Source organism: Larimichthys crocea, chromosome III (genome assembly GCF_000972845.2).
Source record: "Larimichthys crocea isolate SSNF chromosome III, L_crocea_2.0, whole genome shotgun sequence".
Lineage (NCBI taxonomy): Eukaryota > Metazoa > Chordata > Actinopteri > Sciaenidae > Larimichthys > Larimichthys crocea.
In genome coordinates this window covers 47,118,450-47,137,361 of record NC_040013.1, presented here as the reverse complement: position 1 = coordinate 47,137,361, position 18,912 = coordinate 47,118,450, and the positions used below count along the sequence as shown (strand labels likewise).

Genomic DNA, 18,912 nt, shown 5'->3' with positions numbered 1-18,912 from the left:
AAGGTTTATTTATCCCGTCTTGATTCTTTGTGTTATACAGGTTATTTTAAGTGCAAAACATGATTGAAACCACATTTTCTATTTTAAAGTAGCACAAGATGAAACGTATCACAATGTTGAAACAGAGAAATGTTATTGTTTGGGAAAATTATGCCAGCAACATGCTTCAAAAATTGGGACAGGGTTATGTTTACCCCTCTGTTCCACACCTCTTCTTCATTAACTCGCTGTAAGCATCTGGGAACTGAGACTTTGCTGTAATCTAGCTATCAGCTATCCCACTAAATTAAAAGTAACTGCACATTCAGTGGGTTTAGCCTGACTGTGAATTCAGAGATTGTAATCCATGTTTAGATCACTGTACATTGTCAGGATGCAAAACAAAAACAACAACAAAAAAAAAACGCAGGGGCCGTTTCACAAAGCAGGTTTATTGAAAACTCAGAGTTTGTTAACCCTGGAATCACGGAAACTCAGGTTTTCCGTTTCCAAAGGAGGGTCAGTCAAACCCGAGAGAGAGGGTTAACTTCTAACCCTGTTTCAACAACGTGAGGTAAAACTTAACCTCAAGCTCAGTTGCCATAGTAACATCTCCGTGAATCTAACCTGGTCGGGACCAGGTTTACCTGAGAAACCCTGAGTTTCTCTCTGTCTCCCCCACTTTGGAAGCCACATACTTAATTTGATTTCCTCATTCCTGCGCTGTCAAACGTCCTCTAGTTCCAGAGGCAACGTTTTAACATGGCGTGTCCTTTTGATCACGATCCTGTGGACGAAGGTGCAGCATCCTGCGCAGGGAATTATCTATCTGTCGGCAGAGAGTACTCAGACCACGCATAGATATTTCAGCCCTCGGACAATTTTCTTTTTGAGCGGTACCGTTTTAGTTCACAGTCTATAATTTTACATACACAACCTCATCCGTCCGCACATTTCAAACACACGAGTCGCAGTCATGCGCTCACATCGCAGCAGATTTTGTGTGTGGCGTCTGCGTTGTTTTTTGCCAATGGCAGTTTTTTGTAAACTCCGGAGATGCTGAGCACTTGAGTAAGGCCAAACTGTTGCAGGGCCATTCGCGGGTGGGGAGGATCATGAGAGTCTGCCTCGCCCTGAAAAGACTTTTGCCTTATTTGTTGTCTTCCTGGACAAAAACTGTAGGGCCATTAAGGAAGAGTTCCACAGGATCGCAGGTGAAGGATGTAGAAATCTGTTGATTCCTTTAATCAGGCTGTTTTGACTTGTGCTGCCACCTCACGACTTGAATTAGTAATTTTTATTATTTTTATTTGTTTTAGGATTTCCCAATGTGATTGGCTGCATAGATGGTACACACATTCCCATCACGGCTCCCTCACATAATGAGGCTGATTATGTGATAGGAAGTCCATTCACAGCATTAACTGTGCAGGTACATGTAGACTAAGAAGTTTCACTGTGTTAAGCACTTCCTCCTAATTTAACTAATATTATCATTCTGCTGCACTGTCAAGATCATATTGTGATGCTGCCACATAATCTCTATGTGGAGGCCAAGTGGCCTGGGTCTGTTTCATGATCAAGGATATACCGCGAGTCCAAACCTCTGATGCCAGGCTGCAGCGCACGGTGAGAAACCTGAAGATTTGCAGTAAAATTCTTCTTGTCTCCCCCCTTTACAACACCCCATGCATTCCTCTCTACATTTACGGAGAGTTTTGCGGCCTTCTGCTGGGTGACAGGGTACCCCTGCCAACCAAGGCTGCTGACCCCTTACCCGGCCCTGAGCCAGGCCCCCAACAAAACTTCAACCGTGCTCACAGCGGACGAGAGCCCGGGTGGAGATGACCATAGGCCTGCTGAAAGCCCGTTTTCCAGTGCCTACGTCACCTCAGGGTGACCCCTGAGAGGGCCTGCGATATTATTGTGGCATGTGTTGTCTTCATATATCGCCACTATTAGAGGAGAGCAACACCCCGCCTACAGATTGTGACCCCGATGAAGACCCCGTCCACCTGCCAGCTATGCAGGATGGACGCGAGCGGTCAGAGACATGATTTCTACTAATACTTTTGAGTTTTAAAAGCACCACACAAATTAAAACATGAGGCACATTTTCAGTTGGTCTTCTTTATTCCCTACAAATACAAAAGCTAGTTAAGTTAATGTTCCAATAGTTAAAACATTGACATAATTGGACATGTGACCATGCACCACCTTTAATTTATGTTCCAGTATTTGGATTTCCAAATCTGCTTTTTTAATCTGGCGGTCGAGGTTTAAAGCATTTCTTTATCGGTCTTTCTGGATTTTTTTTAGGAGGTGAAATTTTATAAATTTCTTTTACTGGTAACTGGGAATACATAAAGAGGACATAAAATTAACCTGTTGCACATGAATTCCACACAATTAAATCTCTGGGGTTCTATGAACAGCTGTCTCACTGTGTCAATCTCTGCAGTTTGAGGCGTCAGGGGAGTCTCCTGCTGCTGCCCAGCCACACTCTGAGCAAGGATGAGATATGTTAATACTTCATGTGTCACTTGTACTCCACCACAGTGGTCAGAAGTGTCAGTGGGAGAGAAATCTTGGTAACATAAAGACTCTACCTCAATAGGCCTTTCAGGATCCTCCTCTGTGAAGGCAGCAGACATTGTTTCCTCCTCATTGTCTTCGTCCTGGAGATGAGTGATATTTTTACTATACTTAAACTACCATTCAGCAAAAAATCTTCGGAGTGTTGCCTACTTACAGTTGCAGGGTCTGCTGTGGCGTGAGGGGGCTCCACCAGGCAGATGGCACCATCAGAATCTGTGGGATAAAATGAAAGACATGACAGGGGAAAGAAATATTTGTGGAATAGGCACCCAAAAGAGGAGATATATAGGCAGAGAATTTACATTTTATGTAGGCACTTGTGTCTTGGAGGTGGGGGCTCAGGGATGAGCTCCCACCAGGAATTCCCTCTGCCACTGGCCTTCCCACCATTCTGGCTCAGGGCCAGCTCCCTCCTCCGTTAGAGGTGGGGCTGTGGCCACCACCTGTTTTTCGGGCATCTTGCCCTCTTTCTGTTGGCTGAGTAAAAATCTGGGTTAGTTTATTAGGCTTTCATTTTTTAATACAATATAAAGAAGACATTTTGAGTGTTTAACGAGCTTATGGAAGGAATCAAAAGAGAAGTTCAGAGTCAAGTCATGCAGATGTCTGACCTGTTTGAACAATGTTTTTATATTTATCTTGAGTTGCTGCCAAGGCGCTTCTCCCCGCCGGATTGCACCTACCTGAAATAAATTAATAGGCTCCATTCATGCATTTGCCCTTCAATAGTATTGTGATTGCAAAATATTACATTTAAACTTACGCATTGACCCGAGCAGCAATGCTCTCCCAGCCCTCTCCCTTCTCTCTTAGCAGCGCTGCAGTTGTTGCACTTTTTTCTAAAGACATGCTCCTATTCTCCATATGCAGTCATTATATTTCTCAATTCTATTGGGTGAAAATGCTGCCCTCTTCCTGTCTGTTCCATGTTCAATCATCGATCTGGGCTCCATTGATTTGGCTTTATATGTCTGTGGAGCTCATGATTAACTCCAGGTTAAACTACTCTGAGTTGATTAAACCAACTCAAATCAGCTGTTGTGAAACCGAAAAACTCAGAGTTTCCTATCTCAGAGTTAGCTCAACCAGTTCAGGATTGACTCAGAGTTTGTTTGAAACCTGCTTTGTGATTGAAACCTATGACCTCCTTTCCACCCCATACTGTATTTGTCTGTTCCTGTTTCCTACTGGCCTCTTTTCCTTAATCTTCTTTCTACTTTCCCTTTCATTACACATGCCCTTCTTTAATAACTCCCTATTAGAAACCTGTGAAGACACTCTCCTGCCTCTGAGTGTGACATTATACATTTCTTTACACTGAACATGGGAGATCAGCTTTCTCTGTTTGTTCGCACTGTCATCTTCTAACCCCCTATTGTGCCCTTACTATAAATTAGAATATCATCCAAGTAGACGAAGACATGCTTGTTAAGCATGTCCCGGAGCACGTCGTTGACCAGAGCCTGGAAGACGGCGGGGGCGTTGGTGAGGCCAAAAGGCATCACCAGGTATTCATAGTGTCCAGTAGGTGTGTTGAATGCTGTCTTCCACTCGTCGCCCTCCCGAATTCGCACCAGGTGGTAGGTGTTGCGGAGGTCCAGTTTGGTGAAGATGGTAGCCCCCTCCAGGAGTTCAAAGGCAGACGAGATGAGGGGGAGGGGATACCGATTCTTCACCGCTATGTCGTTGAGGCCTCGGTAGTCGATGCAGGGCCTCAATGATTTGTCCTTCTTCTCGACAAAAAAGAACCCCGCTCCAGCAGGGGAGGATGACGGACGGATGATGCCAGCCGCCAGGGAGTCGTTAATGTAGTCCTCCATGGCCTTCCTCGCTGGTGCGGACAGGGAGTATAGATGACCTCGGGGAGGACTGGTGCCGGGTAGAAGATCTATGGCACAGTCATATGGACGGTGTGGAGGCAAAGAGGTCGCCTTCGCCTAGCTGAAAACCTCCCTGAAATCGTGGTACTCTGGCGGGACCCCCATCAGATCAGGAGCCAACGTGGTGCAGGGCCTGGACTGAGGAGCGGAGGCCTGCTTGAGACAGACTTGGTGACAGGCCGAGCGGGATACGCGGAGAGTCCAAGATGTGAAACGTGATAGTTTCGTGGTGGTTGCCGGAGAGAAGCATCTGCACTGGAACAGTCTGATGAGTGACGGTCCCCAGCAGGTGACCGTCCAGGGCGTTGGCGGGGACAGGCTGAGGCAGTGGAACCCTTTCTATCTCCAACTGCTGGGCCAGCTCTTCATTTATAATGGAGACGTCGGCGCCAGAGTCAATGAAGACGGCAAGGGATTGGGAGCCCCCTGGTAGCAGCAGGCGACCATGGCAGAGGGGGCGTTTCCTGAGGGACAGTTCAGAGGTCGGACTCACCAGTACATCCCTCGCTACTGGTGAGACCTGGCTTTTTGCTGGACACCTGGAGACGAAGTGTCCGTCTTGTCCACAGTACAGACATAGGTTGTGTCTTTGACGACGCTGGCGTTCCTCTGGTGACAGAGTGGTTCTGCCAACCTGCATAGGTTCTGAATCTCCCCTCTGAGGTTCAGGCCGGGAAGAGGATACCTCCGGTACTGCACGGAACTGGGAAGGAAGAGGATGCCCAAACCGTCCTCGCCGTCTCTCCTCCCGCCTGGCCTGGATGCGTCGGTCCACCCGCCGTGTGAGTTCGATGAGCTCATCCAAAGTGGCAGGGAGATCATATGACACCAGCTCGTCCTTAACATACTCCTCAAGCCCCTGTAGGTAGGCGTCGCACTGGGCCTCGGTGTTCCATTTACTCTGGCGAGCCCTGGTGCGAAAGTCAATAGAGTAGTCAGCCACGGAGCGGTCCCCCTGGTGGAGGTTCAGGAGACCGCCCATAGCATCTGGACCCTGGGAAGGTGGGCCAAAAACCTTCCGGAGCTCAGCAGCGAAGTCTCTGAAGGAGCTGCAAGCAGGAGTTTGACGTTCCCATTCAGCGGTTCCCCACAGGCGGGCCCTCCCCGTGAGGTGATTAATGGTGAACGCCACTTTGGCCTCCTCAGAGGCGAATGTGTGTGGCTGCAGGGCGAACAGGATTGAGCAGTTCGTAATAAACGGATTACAGACCTCTGGGTTCCCCGCATAACGTTCCGGAGCCCCAACTCGGGGTTCAGAAACTGGACCAGGTGGCGTTGGTTGGAGTACGGCAGCAGGCGCTGTTGCAGGTAGGTTCTGGACCATATTCTGTGAGAGCACAGTAGTGAGCTGCTGGATCTGTGAAGCTAATGCCGCTAATGTCTGCTCCTGGTTAGCGGCAGCCTGTTGTTGAGTGACGGTAGCCTGGCGTACCTCGGCTGCGGTGGAAGCAACCAATGCCTCGTGTCGCTGGAGAATGTTCTCCACCCTCTCCAGGCGTAGCTCTGGCGAAGCGGTGTGTGCTGGATCCATGCTTTGGCCAGATTGTACTGAAACGGGCTTGTGTAGGACCCAAATGCAGCACAACAGCAAGGGATACTTAGTAATGTTCCTTATTGAGAAACTCACAGCAGGCGATATGGCAGGTGAGAGAGAGGGAATAAGTCCTGAGTTCAATCGGAGAGTCTGTGGCAACGAACTGGAGCAGGGGGACAGACTGCCCGGGGAAACCTCCAAACAGCCAGGGAAACAGGCAGACAGACACCAGAAACACTGAGGCAGAACTCGTGGTCGGGGACGAAAAGCTGAGGTGATTACCGGGGCAGAGACAGACGAGCAGGTCAAAGGCAGGCAGGGTCGGCAACGGGAGATCAGTCCGGACAAAAGTGCTGGAAAGACTTGCATGACGCGAAGAACAATCTGGCAAAGAGTGTCTGGAGGTTGGTGCTTAAATACAGGGTTGATTAGTGATGAGGAGCAGGTGTGGGAGGCGGGAGAAACCATGGTGACTGATGAGGAGGCGGGGCTGACAGGTGAGTGGAAAGTTACTGGGTGCAGGTAAGAGGGAAAAGCAAGCAGGGGACCGGAGTGGATTGTGACAAGAATAACACCCATAACAAGGTGGTCTAGTAGGTACAGTCGTTTTGAACCCATCTTCTTCAGAATGGTGTGAATGAAGAAATCTATTGTCTGAAAGACAAAACCCCAATTACAAAAAAAACTAAAAAATGTTGGTTATATTGTAAGAAGTCATTTTAATATGTAATGGGACATGTAATGGAATTAATATTCTTTTACCTCGCCATCAAGGAGTTTGTGAGGTCTCAGTGACAGGAAATCTTTGTGTCGTAGACAGATGGACAAATTGTCAGATGATTTAATGGCTGCAACGACAATCTCTGTTTCTCTCATTTTCCACAGTGTGTTTACCTACAGTAGTTTATAAAAGAAAATACTTATTACATCTTATTTTTTTATATGCACCAAATAAATCTTAGGGGAGCAGAGATCAAAACAATACATTGGCCATTAGCTGTCTACTTCAGCTCTGAATGTTTTGAATGTAAGTTCATAGTGATTTATCACATACCTCAGAACGTAGTCTATCAGCACTGTTCTGAAGTGTGGTGGCATCTCCTTCTGCAGCCTTTTCCAAGGTTCCATCAGGAATGACACTTTTGTGAACATTTCCTTGTATGAGACCTTCCTTTTTCTTTGATTTTATCTTCTCAGTTGTTAGCCTTAGCAGCTGGCTTTGTGTTGCCTTTTCTTGAGTCCTGTCAGGGATGGAGGAAGGGTCTAAGGCCTCATCACTTTTGACATGGCCTTTTCTCCTCTTTTTCACCCTCTTCTGTTTAGGTACTGGCATCTTGTCTGGAGCAGTATAATATTTGGACTGCCCAACTTTCTCTTCTGGCTGATCCTTTTTGGCCCATGTCTCCTCTGACAACTTTATATCCATGAATGTTTGAGGCTTTGTAATGAGATGATCAGGCAAGTTGTGTTTCATTATATGCTCAATATATCTATCCTGTAGGGATCTGTACATGGTTCGGGTGAAGGTCCCAGGTCGCAATTGTTTTTTTTCCTTAAGATGTGATGTTTTACTATTCCAAACCATTGTTCGACATGACAGTTTGTCTTCCTTGTTTTTTCAGTCCTGTCTTCCAGCAACTCTTCATCTTCCTCTTTCTGATCACTACACTCATCATTGCAGTCCTTGTGTTGGTCTGTCTCCTGGTCTGTCCTATCAGTCCACTCTTCATTTACTTCTTCTTCCCTCAGGTTTTTCTTGTTTATGTCAACAGCAGGTTGCGTCAGATCTCCCAGCATGATTCCACTCCAAAATGGGAATATGGGTGTGGTGTCTAGGCTGGGGGTTGGGCTCCAGGTGCTCTCATTACAGGGATGGGTGTGGTGCTGTGGAGCTGTCTGCACACACCTGAAGCTGATCATCTCGAGCAGTATTTACAGGCTGGCCTCCTGCATGCTGCTGCCAGATTGTCACCGCGTCGTGGTAGATCAACTAGGCTCCTCATAAGACTTTGTAAACTGAGATTTATCTGAGTATTGACTTTTATTTCTGTCTCCAGACTCCAGCTCTTCGCCCTCCTCACCACCAGGCTTCTGCACCAGTCCGCCCCAGCCTAAACCCCTCGACGGCCTCTCCCTACCTCGGCCCCGGCTCAAGCTCCCCCCGTGAGCTCCCCTGCCCCTGCTGCCTTCCTGGCGCCCGTGACACCCCCTGCCCCTGTTTCCCGTGGTCTAATAAACGGCTGCTTATTTGGCAAACTCTGCTCCTCTGCATTTTTGGGTCCACTACCAGCGAGACACCACAATGGGCATGTAATTATCCAGTAGTACTTTAACAATGCCAGGACAGTAATAGAGGTTGTCATCTGATGGCTCTTCTAAAGACTGTTCTGCATCAATCTTCTCCTTTGCATCATCACATGCATGTCGAAAAACAGCAGAAAATGGAGAGCTGCCTGCAATTGTCTGAGAATGACAAAATGCATCCTCATAGTTCTCAGTTACTTCAGAGTCTGATGACACTGTATGTTCACACTTTGTAAATTCTCCTCCACAACTTCACTGCAATTCTTGCTGAGCAATATGATGCAGAGACACCGGAAGATGTTCACACCTTCTTGCAGGGTTCGACTGTTCTGCAGTCTGGCGAACACAAAGGTCAGAAATTCTTTGTGACCTTTGTCAGTCACATTCTTGCCTATGATCTGAGACACTGCTTTTAAGATATGGGCTGAGCAGAGGTGTATAACTGTGAAGGACTTCCACTCCTGCCTGCCGTGGCAGACAGTAAAGCTTCTGTCCAGATATGCTATGATAGACTCTCTATTGAATGCTGTGAGCACTGCCTGTATGAGTGCCCAACTGAAGTCTGTCTCAACATAGCCCACATTCTTCCTTGTAAATTTGCACAGCGTGTGAAGGAATCTCATCAGCCAATAGGAGATTGTAGGCACTGTCTGGTCGTTTGATACCATCTCTGCCACTGGTAGTGGTGGTGTTCCTCTGCCCTGTCCAGCCAATACAAGGGCATAGTAAAGATTCCTTTTTTTTGTTCAGGGATATTGGACACAATGCTTCCAGTTGCATCCAGATAAAGATGAACTTTTTTCTTCTGTCGAAGATGTGCCAACAAAATGCCAATTCCTTTTTCTGTGTACATATGTACACAGAAAGGGTCCAATTGAAAACTCTGGATGTAGCCGGGCAGGTGGATAAAACATGTGTTGCATTCTTTTATGATCTGCTGGGTCATGTGAACCTCCATTTATACATTATGATGGAGATGTGCTGCCTTCCTGACCTCATATCCAATTGTTTTAAGAATATCTCTGTTTAGGGCCTGGGTTAGATTTCCAGCAGCAATGGCTTCTTTCTGTGTTGATCCTAATAAGTCATAATATGTTTGACTTACTCCTTGCGATATCTTTTTTGCAATTTTCCCCCTTCTTATGCTGGATGCTGGCCTCATCTTTGTATGCCTTCTAAGATGATGAGCTTGTCCATGTCTACACACTTTCAGTGAAATTTCTTTCTGACCTCTTTGGGGCTTTTTCGCTAACCAAAATGTGTAATAGGCCTTACATGTTGGAAAAGTACAGACAGCTTTTAGGTGCATATATGGGCAGTTCCTTTTCCTGCTGTCAGCTGACTTCACATTTTGATATTTGAAGGCCAACACACAACAAGGATTCTTCTTGCTGAATTCATTATAAAGTCCAAGACGGCTTTAATTTCTTGCTTCCTTCAACTGGCCTGATTGATTCCCATGTTTTTTTTATTAATTGATATTTTAAAGGTTCTTGGAAGAGTGCCTAATTTCCTTCTTTTATTTATTTTTCTTGATTTCTTATTGCCTGTTGGTTTGCCTGTCTGTTTGTCTGTTGTGTTTTCAGCCGTGTCATCTTCTACTGCATACTCTGCAATCAAAATTGGCACATCATTGTTTGCGTCTATACTGGGATGATGGCTTTTTGATGCTAACAAGGGCTTTTTGCCTTCATCCTCTTCAGGTATAGTGAGCTCTTCAACCATGATGGCCTCATGGTCCCTACATGGCTCTAGCTCTGCTTCACCTTGTATTTCCACATCTTGTGTTGCTACAGGCTCATGGCCTTGAGATTTAAATCTTGCGACCTTAAGGTTTCTCCTATTCTCAGACCATACCACCCACAACCAATGTCGTCTGGGCTTGGTATCATTAGCAAAAAGTGTCTGGCAAATTTTAGACCACACAGGTGAGGTGTAGGATATGCCAGACTTGGCGGGCAAATTCTCTTGTGCAAATGCTGTCACAACACTCTCTACTCCTCCAGCTTCCTCCCATATGTCTACCTTTTGCTTTCGTCTTTTCATTTTCTAAAAAGGAATAGACAGAGTAAACAATTCAACATATTATACAACATTCCTGAAATTTCTCTTCCAAATTGAGTTCACAGAATAGCTAGTAGGGATGGGTCTGTTCAGTACTCTGTATCCCTATGGGCGCAATGTCAGCCAAAATGATACAGTCACTGATGTGAACTTTTTTTTGCAAGTCAGTGGCATCTGCCACAGACACTGGCAGCTGCCACAGCAGGTCCGGAAGTGCTACTACTAGGTGCAGATGCCACAAATTGAGCCAGCCCCTGCTGGGCGGTAGGCAACAACAAGCAGGATGGATTATTGTACAGCTTTGTTAATCTCGTACGTAATGTACGCGTTACTTATTGTGCAGATAACAAGCAGGAGCCTCAAAAGCTCCTGCTTGTAAAAACACTTAATTTTTAGAAATTAACCATGACGAAAACTTAATCTTTACAACCTCACACAAAGCTCATTGCTGCCTTACCTTCCTCACACTGTAGAAAGATGTAAGGGACCAGGGAAGGAGTCTGCTCTTATACCTGATTCCGAAGGGGGTGTGGCTAACACATCTAATTTGCAAATCTTACCGTATCGTATCGTAACACATTTGGTAGTACATTACAATGAATTATAAGGTATTATTTCAGAAAATCTCACCTGTAGTAGTTAGGGCATTAGAAGTATGACCTATGTTGTGGTGATTCAAACCACCCCGAATTCTGTAGACCTGATGTAGAGCAGAGAGATATTGAAAGGGGGGGGGGGGGGTTAGGGCATTAGAAGTATGACCTACTACAACAAAAAGAATGGTAAAAAGTTATTTTATTGATTTTTAGTGAATATTTTTTATGACTAAATTCACACTGAAACGTCTAATTTGCAGACGGTCCCAGACGAATGTCAAGCGAATATCGAACGAACCAACTTCACCTCATACGCATATATCTCGGGACAGAGCCGCAAACACAGAAAATTAAATCCTTGGAGGCTGGATATGCACACAGCCGCATCTTTCTTAATTCAGGAGCAGCGCAGATCTGTTTCCCCATGCCGCTCATGTGTATGCGCTACGCTCCAGGTGATAAATATCCGCTGATCAGCTGTTGCAGAAAAAAAGAAAAACAAACTGGACCGCAGCTGATGCGGTTTGTGAAAGGTGCACACAGTATGAATATGAGACAGATCAGCTAACGTTGGCGTATTTCAGGCTATATTTATGATAGAATATGATATGGAGGACGAGGAGTGGACCTATCAAAGAAATCCCCTCTGGATGTCTGCAGTTTGCTCTGCTCGGTTATGCGCGTAACCGATATATCAGTCATATTGTTGCAAGTCAGGCAGTCATCCCGACCCGATTGTTTTAGATGTTTCGGTTGATTATGTGGGCATTTTTGGTCACAATAGTTATATGTTGGAACAAAATTGTTCATAATAAATAGTGGTGGGAACATCTCCCCAGCGTCCCATGAAGACACCCCTGCACACAGTTTATTTTCAGATGTTCATTGACAGAGGCGGTGCCGGATCCGATCCAATAGGTTCCGGATCTTGTTCCGGCAGGATCCGGCACAAATTAAGCCCTGTCTGTAACTATACTTTAAATTTGTACCGGACAAACACTACAAACAGAATAAATTTATCTGTAATAAGTTTATTTTATCTTGGCATTTAATTCATTGAAGGTATTCCCATAATTAGAGCTAGTCATTCTATCAAGAGGAGGGAGCAAACATGTTAAAGGCATGAACCATGGCCAGGTGGTTAGTAATGTGTAGTAGAAAGTACTGTACATTCAGATTACCTGCTGCAGACATGTCCTCTGTATCATGGACACATTATGTAGGTACTACTAACCCCTTTCCACAAAAAAACACAAAGAACGAAGAAATAATAAGTGCATCTATCATAAGTAGGAATTAAACTAAACAAAACCCTTAATAGATCATGGATACTGTGGAGTGATAGTGTTTGTATATTAAAAAAATAGAATACAGAGCAGCAACAGCAACACTGCCTGCATACCTGAGTAACAAACTGGCTTTCCTTTCTCCCATCGCTAATAGCACTTTTTATGAAGGAAACACAGTCAAAAGAATTTGATTATAAACTCCACACTGAACTTCATGACGCACAATGAACTGAGTGACTCAACAAGTGAATGTTCTCATCCTTGGCACTTTATCTGTCAGGCAGAACCAAACTTTGATGACATTTAAGAAACAATGGTTGAGTTTCCAGACACTTATCAGTCACTGACAAACATACATTTTTTTATTAATGGCAAAAAAGTGGAACAGTAAGGAGCTGGAGCATATACTGACAAAAACAGAGGGGTTGAAGAGTCAGGGCATTGCCAGTCCATTAAGCGGGTAGTAGTTGTTTGCTTAGAAAGTGCAATAATATGTGGCATTTTTCATAAAGAGCGAAAAAAAAAGTTTCACAATGTTGTTCCCTTTGGGAACAATTGAAATCCATATAAATGCTAAACTCGTGGCCGGTGTTGCTTCTTGCTCAGTACCGTCCTGAAAATAAAATGAGTGTTTCTTCCAGTAAAATGTCTTCAGTTTGATAAAACAGTCTATGAATGTTCTGTTGGAAAAGAAAAAAAATCACCGCAAATCCACCATCGTCACAGTGTCATTAGTGATGATGGCATGTCCTGCATGCTGAGGAGGAGAAACAGACATAAGTTAGTCTGCTCATATAAATAGGTAAAAAAAAAGCTACAATGCAGTGCCCACACACTAATGTTGGCCATTACTGAAAAAGGTATATTTTTAAAAAAAAGAAAAGAAAGCAATGAAATCCCTTTCCTTTTCTTACAGAATCTACATAACAAAAACACATATTTTGGTTTACTTTATGCTTTTTTAACCTGACTGAGCTGAATGAAGGCAATAGAACAAGACACAAGCCCTTACTTAGCTACTTTAAGGGTCAGTTACTTCCAAAAATCTCTCTCTCTCTCTCTAGCGGTACAGTGGTAGCATGAAAATCAAATGTGATGATTCGACACAAGTTTTGGCAGGTGAGTTGTAGTTGTAATAAAGTTGCTGTACCCTTCTGTTTGTTCCCAATTGTAACTTATTGTTCTTTAAATGATTTAAGTTGGTTCATCTTTTTTAAGAAGAATGAACTGTTAATCTTAATTAAGACTTGATTAAGGCTAGTCTAACAATCGCACAGCCATTCGTGCTTAAATAAAGAAGTTTGAATCAAAAGTCAGACTAAATTGTGGATTTAAAGAATATACAATATGACTTCAACTTCTGAAGGTTTTTTTCTTTGTAAAAAGTAGTACCAGAGAAAACTGCTCACAGTATGTTCTGTAGATTATCCACAGTGACTTTGGGACATAATGACACGTTTCCCCCTTGGTTTAAGAAATAAATATGCATTTTCACTTTTACAGGTCAACTCACTGTAAATAGAGGGGGCTCTTTGCTGTGAGGGTGAAAGCCTTTCTGTTTACACGTGGAGATCTCCTCTGTTCCTCGATCCGTCAACCTGAAATAGCCGGTTCTGGGACAAACACAATCACACTTTAGCATAGACTGACTTAAAATACACTGGCAGTGCACTGACTAACACATGTAACAACAGGAAGGAGACCCAGCTAAAATAAACTCCTTAAACACCCCTCCACCACAATTTTGACTCACTCGTTGAATTTAGGTGAGCAGACGATAGCAATTGCCTCTGGCAGCATCATCTGGTAGGAGCAGTGTGTGTGGAGGTCGACGCTGGACAGGAATGCCGTCTGTGTGGGGTGAGTCTGGGAAACATAGTATACAGATGTCAGTTACTGCTTTGCATATGCACATAATTTACATTTCAGTTTACTGGCAGGATAAGGCTTCATGACAAATTGCGATGACAACTTATTCTGGGAACCTTGGAGTTGCCAAACCAGATTTTGTGCAAGTTTGTCTTGTCGTGTTCTGTCAATGGTTGGAATTATATCATAACAATAGTATTATATCATGTCACTGCATTGAAGATCAGGTTGGTTATACTGCAAGTGATTCTGCATACATCTGCTATGCCATGTTATGAATTTATAATATTGATTTAAGTCACATTGTTGTGGTCACAACAATTCATTTATTATTTATCACAAACACAACATATCATATTCTAGTATCAGATTATTGTTTAATGACAATATTTTAGATCAGTGTCATTTTAGAAGCAGTAATATCTTAATATGATGTCATAGCAGGAATATGAATATACCAGACACAACTCACAGTATTAACTGGAGCACAGGATGAGCTTGTACTCCTGAGTAACAGCAATGCAGCGGCTGATTTCTTTGGTTTCCACACAGTGAGGAGGTGATTATTTGACAGCACTGGTAAGAATTTGCCCATATTTACTCACATGTATCCAGCCCAGGGTGATGAGATCGTACTGGTCCTGTATAAGGAAGAGTTCCTCCTCATTTTCTGTGTCACAATAGTCTGGTCCACCACACTGTTTTGGTATGATGACGTGGGTAATGGTAAATGCATTTCTGGTCTGGAATGAACACAAAAAAGCGTCACGTTATTATATTTCTTTAAATTATGCAAAGGCAGCGTCTGCCAAAAAGCTAACCAAAGACTCTGTGTGGATAAAATGAACAGAGCACAGACTGGTTTGTTGCCAGCAAAACACTCATCCTGATAAGAAGGAAAAAAAGAGCTTTAAATTAACCCGACCAGCAGAAGTATCAGATTATGTTCTACCCCTTGTTGATGAGTGGTCAGCTGATTCATTCAAAATCTACAAATCCACATTCTTTACACAATCAGTGGAGAATGAAAAGGGCATTTCTTTCTCTAACCATCTCAGGTTACGATACTCAATGATGCAAAACCCTAGTTTAACTTCTGACATCATGAAAAATATTTATCACATCTCATTTATCCAAACATTTGTGCCTCGTGTAACAGTTCTATTCAGAAGGGAGTTTAACACAGCCACTCTGTTCCAGTGTCTTACCAGTTTGCCACACAGGATGCCACAAGTTTCTACAGAACGGCTTGTGTTGGCCTCAGCCAGTCTCAGAAAGCTCTGGCACAGCTCAGCAGGGACAGCCAACTGCCGAAGGGCATCCACCATTGTATCTGTGAAAACCATGTAGAGGGATAAACAAAAGCTGAATGCAAAAGCTGGATTCTTGTGATGTTCTGAAACATGGCATGGTGTTGACAGGAAATGAAGTAGGTCAGAGGAAAAGAAATCAGCTGAGAAGAATAAATACTGTAAATCAGGAGCAGGGCAGTATTTAAATCCTCTGAAGGCCGGCCCCTTGTGTAGGAGAAAGAATTACTCACTGTTGTTCCCTGGGCTGACCATAGACCCGGGCTTGAGAGACCGGTCAAAGACTGGGGGGGCGGTAGCAGGTGTGCCGATGGTCGCAGGAGGGCGATTATATTGGTGGTTGTTGCCACCGGACAGGTCTCCTGGGCTCTGCGGGGCAGTAGGGGAGATGACAGAGGGGCCCTGGATACCTGGAATGAGGGGTGTGTCAGGGGATGGTGCGGACGGTGTGGCAAACTCCAACAGCACACGCTGGCGTTCCTTCTCCAGCTCCTGGCGGCGGATCATCTCCTCAAAGGCACTGAACTGCTCCTGCTCCCGCTGCCGCCGCTGCATCTCGGCCACTCGTTCCCGCTCGGCGTCCAGCGCTCGCTGCCTAGACTGCTCCCGCGCCAGGACCTCCTCCTCCGCTTTCTGAGTGCACAGCAAATGCATCATAAACATTTTGAGGTTCAGGAGGTGGTCTCTGTTTGGTTTTTAAAAATGATGTTCAAGTCTTTGCTGATTTACTGATGACTTGTACAGCAGCAGCTTGGTTGTAGAATAATTCGTGCGAAGTTGATTTCAAATGAATATTCCTTTAAATAAATGTGAAACAAAATGTGACTATTCAAGTTCAATCTCATTGTTTGGCCTCCTGTCAATCAACAGATGACTTATGACAGCCGTGGTATGCAGCTGCTGTGTTGGTGATTAATGTTTCACCACCTTCAGGGTTCACACACTGTAAAATCAATTCTTGTATTGTAAACATGAATTTGTTTTTGTATTACATTATGTTTAAAACGGCAGTTAATCATAATGTCTTAACTAAAATGTGTTTACTTAAGTGTCATAAATACAATTAATACACTGATTTCAGTGTGTTATGGAATTGACAGACAGTTTACCTTTTTGACAAGATACTGTGCATATTCTTGGTCAAATCTCCTCAATAGAGCTTTTTTCAGAATCTCTGCTTGAGGAAAGGCAACATCCTTTAGTTTCTGGAGACAGAAGAGCAAAATGATAAGTTTAAATATGTTCTTGCAAACAATTCAAATCTGTGATATACGACAGTATGAATACTCTATGCGTACTTTTAGTGTGTCCTTCTTCTCAGGAATGTTAGCGGTCTTGTAATCTCGATGCTTGGGAAGTTTTTCTATAAAAAGCCTTTGTGAATAGAAAGAAATCTTGTTATTAACTGAAAAATATTCATAATATATAAAAATGCTTATTCAAAAGTATGGCCTAAAAACTTGAATCGACAGACTACTTTTTTTCTACTACTACTACTTGGCTCTCATCTGAGGTATGTAGAGTAAATACTGGGGATTTTATATTCACTCTGTTTAGTAAAAGTCGTTTTCAGGAGAATTCAGCCATATTCTGAGAAAGATCTTTAAAGTTCTCACCCTCCCTGCATGTTTTCTCTCAACTTGACATTTTAATCTACAATAAATTATATATTACAAGCCAATCAATAGCTCAGTCCAGCCCACCGCTGTAAACACTTACGTGATATATTTGTTGTAAAGGACGAAGGCGTGCTCGATGTTGCCCTCCTCTGTGTAGATGTTAGCCATGCGGATCATCTCCATGCCAGAGCGGAAGTAGCGGCGAGGAGGCACATCGTCATTAACTTCCACTGAGCTTCCCTTTTTGGTGAGAGCGCGGACCCGCTCCTCCGGCTGCAGACTGATGTCGGTGTGGTCTGCCATCATGACAGCTCAACCTGGAACACTGAGAAGACAAGCTGAAGATTTAATACTGTATTCAGAGGAATCTGCAATTTAACTCTGTGTACACTGTGACACTGATATATTTCTTCTATTTCCAATAAAGGCTACTGTAGTTCCTTTAGAATAAGAGTAGTGCTTCCTCTGTTGTAAACTCACATTTTCCTTCCATCGTGACTGCTGCGTGTCTTTCAGTAAGAACAAAATCTTCATGTGATATGATCAATATTCAAGAAAAATAAAAATAGCACAAAGAAGCAGTGTCTCCTTCTCCCCTCACATCCTGTATTAAGGCCACAAATGTGACAATCACTGGCTGAGTATATTTAGAAAAATGCAATGACTCTGCTGGGAGGGTCCATTTTGTTTGACTTGAGGTTCTCTACTCCTTACTGACCAAATAAAGACAGATGTGAGGACGCTTCACCAGCATGCTGACTAATAGTCAGGTGGCTTGTATTGATTTTGCCCTGATGGCTTCTTGGCTGGTCAGTAGGACAACGAAGTGTTAACAGATAGGCTCAAGAGGTGTGGCCCTGGTAAGAGGAGAGAGGTACCTAAAAGCTGTATAGTATTGCATACTAAACTAATTTCATTTATTTAAGTGTTTGTTTGAACTAGAAACATACTTGTAGGTATGATAATCTGATGCATCAGTAATAATAACCCAATATATGATAACACACACAGCTGTTGTACACAATGATATTTTAAATACAAGTTGCTGATAGTATTCCTGCACTTTCACTACAGTAAAAATAAAAGCATTTTTAACAGCATTGTTTTGATTGACTATACTGTTTCCACGTAAACAAGCAAAGCTAAACTAACTACAGGACTGTGGTCAAATCACAGCTTATCACCATAGTTACTGTACATTTATACTGATAAACCAGCCCTCAGCTTGCTGTCACTCAGGTCAAAATGCGAAACTTTGGCCCTTTCCAGCTCAAGTACTGAGTTGCACAACGTTACACTCAGCTCATTTACAAGGCATTAGGTGAATAAGTCTATTGACGTGCTCTAGGTGTCATAAAAACACGTTTCCTCCACAGGCTTTTGATATCTCGCTGGCTCTGTCATTAAAGTGATCAATGTGTCAACGACGTCGCGTTAGCCCCGCTAACTAGCCAACCTAGCAAAGCCACGGGGCTCTTCATGGTAAACTGATGAAGCAGCTGGTAACCATCGAGATACTTCGCCTTTATTCTTACCTGATCGAGCTGTAAGCTGAAGTTCGCCGAGGCCTACATGTAGCTAGATCAAAACACGGTCAAATTACAGGCTCAGACCAGGTAGCTTCAGAGGGCTGCGTCTACAGCATCCGTACACTTCCGCAATCAAAACAACTTCCGCCTGACGAATCGTCACGCCAGCGTGCGTGGGAGCGTCTCTGTGATATCAATTACAAATTATTGATAGGTTCACTACAGAGCGTAGATCTTTATTTATGTTCAGTGAGCTCGTCTAGTAAGTCATTCAAATATTACGGAAGTGTCTTGCTGCCAAATTTGCTCGTTCTTGTGGTTGTGTTTTTTTTTGTGTGTGA

The 18,912-nt window shown here is 43.9% G+C and overlaps 1 protein-coding gene and 1 long non-coding RNA gene across 2 annotated transcripts; both read right to left on the bottom strand.

Moving 5' to 3' along the window:
- Positions 1-6,539: 6,539 nt before the first annotated feature.
- Positions 6,540-7,110, bottom strand: LOC109141521 (uncharacterized). The gene is made up of 3 exons (XR_003461627.1): positions 7,046-7,110; positions 6,754-6,885; positions 6,540-6,645 (listed from the first exon to the last, which is right to left on the bottom strand). It is a non-coding gene; the product is annotated as an uncharacterized LOC109141521 (long non-coding RNA).
- Positions 7,111-12,490: 5,380 nt separating this feature from the next.
- LOC104935495 (STAM-binding protein-like A) lies at positions 12,491-18,748 on the bottom strand. The gene is made up of 10 exons (XM_010751340.3): positions 18,578-18,748; positions 17,143-17,367; positions 16,722-16,797; positions 16,533-16,628; positions 15,657-16,056; positions 15,322-15,446; positions 14,719-14,856; positions 13,998-14,110; positions 13,758-13,857; positions 12,491-13,001 (listed from the first exon to the last, which is right to left on the bottom strand). The coding sequence occupies exons 2-10, from the start codon at positions 17,346-17,348 to the stop codon at positions 12,945-12,947; spliced, it is 1,311 nt and encodes a 436-aa protein (XP_010749642.1). The 5' UTR covers positions 17,349-17,367; positions 18,578-18,748; the 3' UTR covers positions 12,491-12,944.
- Positions 18,749-18,912: the final 164 nt, after the last annotated feature.

Excerpts from the sequence above, each read along its gene's own strand:
- LOC104935495 (XM_010751340.3), bottom strand. The coding sequence starts at position 17,348 with ATGATGGCAGACCACACCGACATCAGTCTGCAGCCGGAGGAGCGGGTC. Across the intron at positions 14,857-15,321 it reads GCATCCTGTGTGGCAAACTG|ACCAGAAATGCATTTACCAT; the intron begins GTAAGACACTGG and ends TGTTCATTCCAG. Across the intron at positions 13,858-13,997 it reads TGCTCACCTAAATTCAACGA|AACCGGCTATTTCAGGTTGA; the intron begins GTGAGTCAAAAT and ends TGTTTGTCCCAG.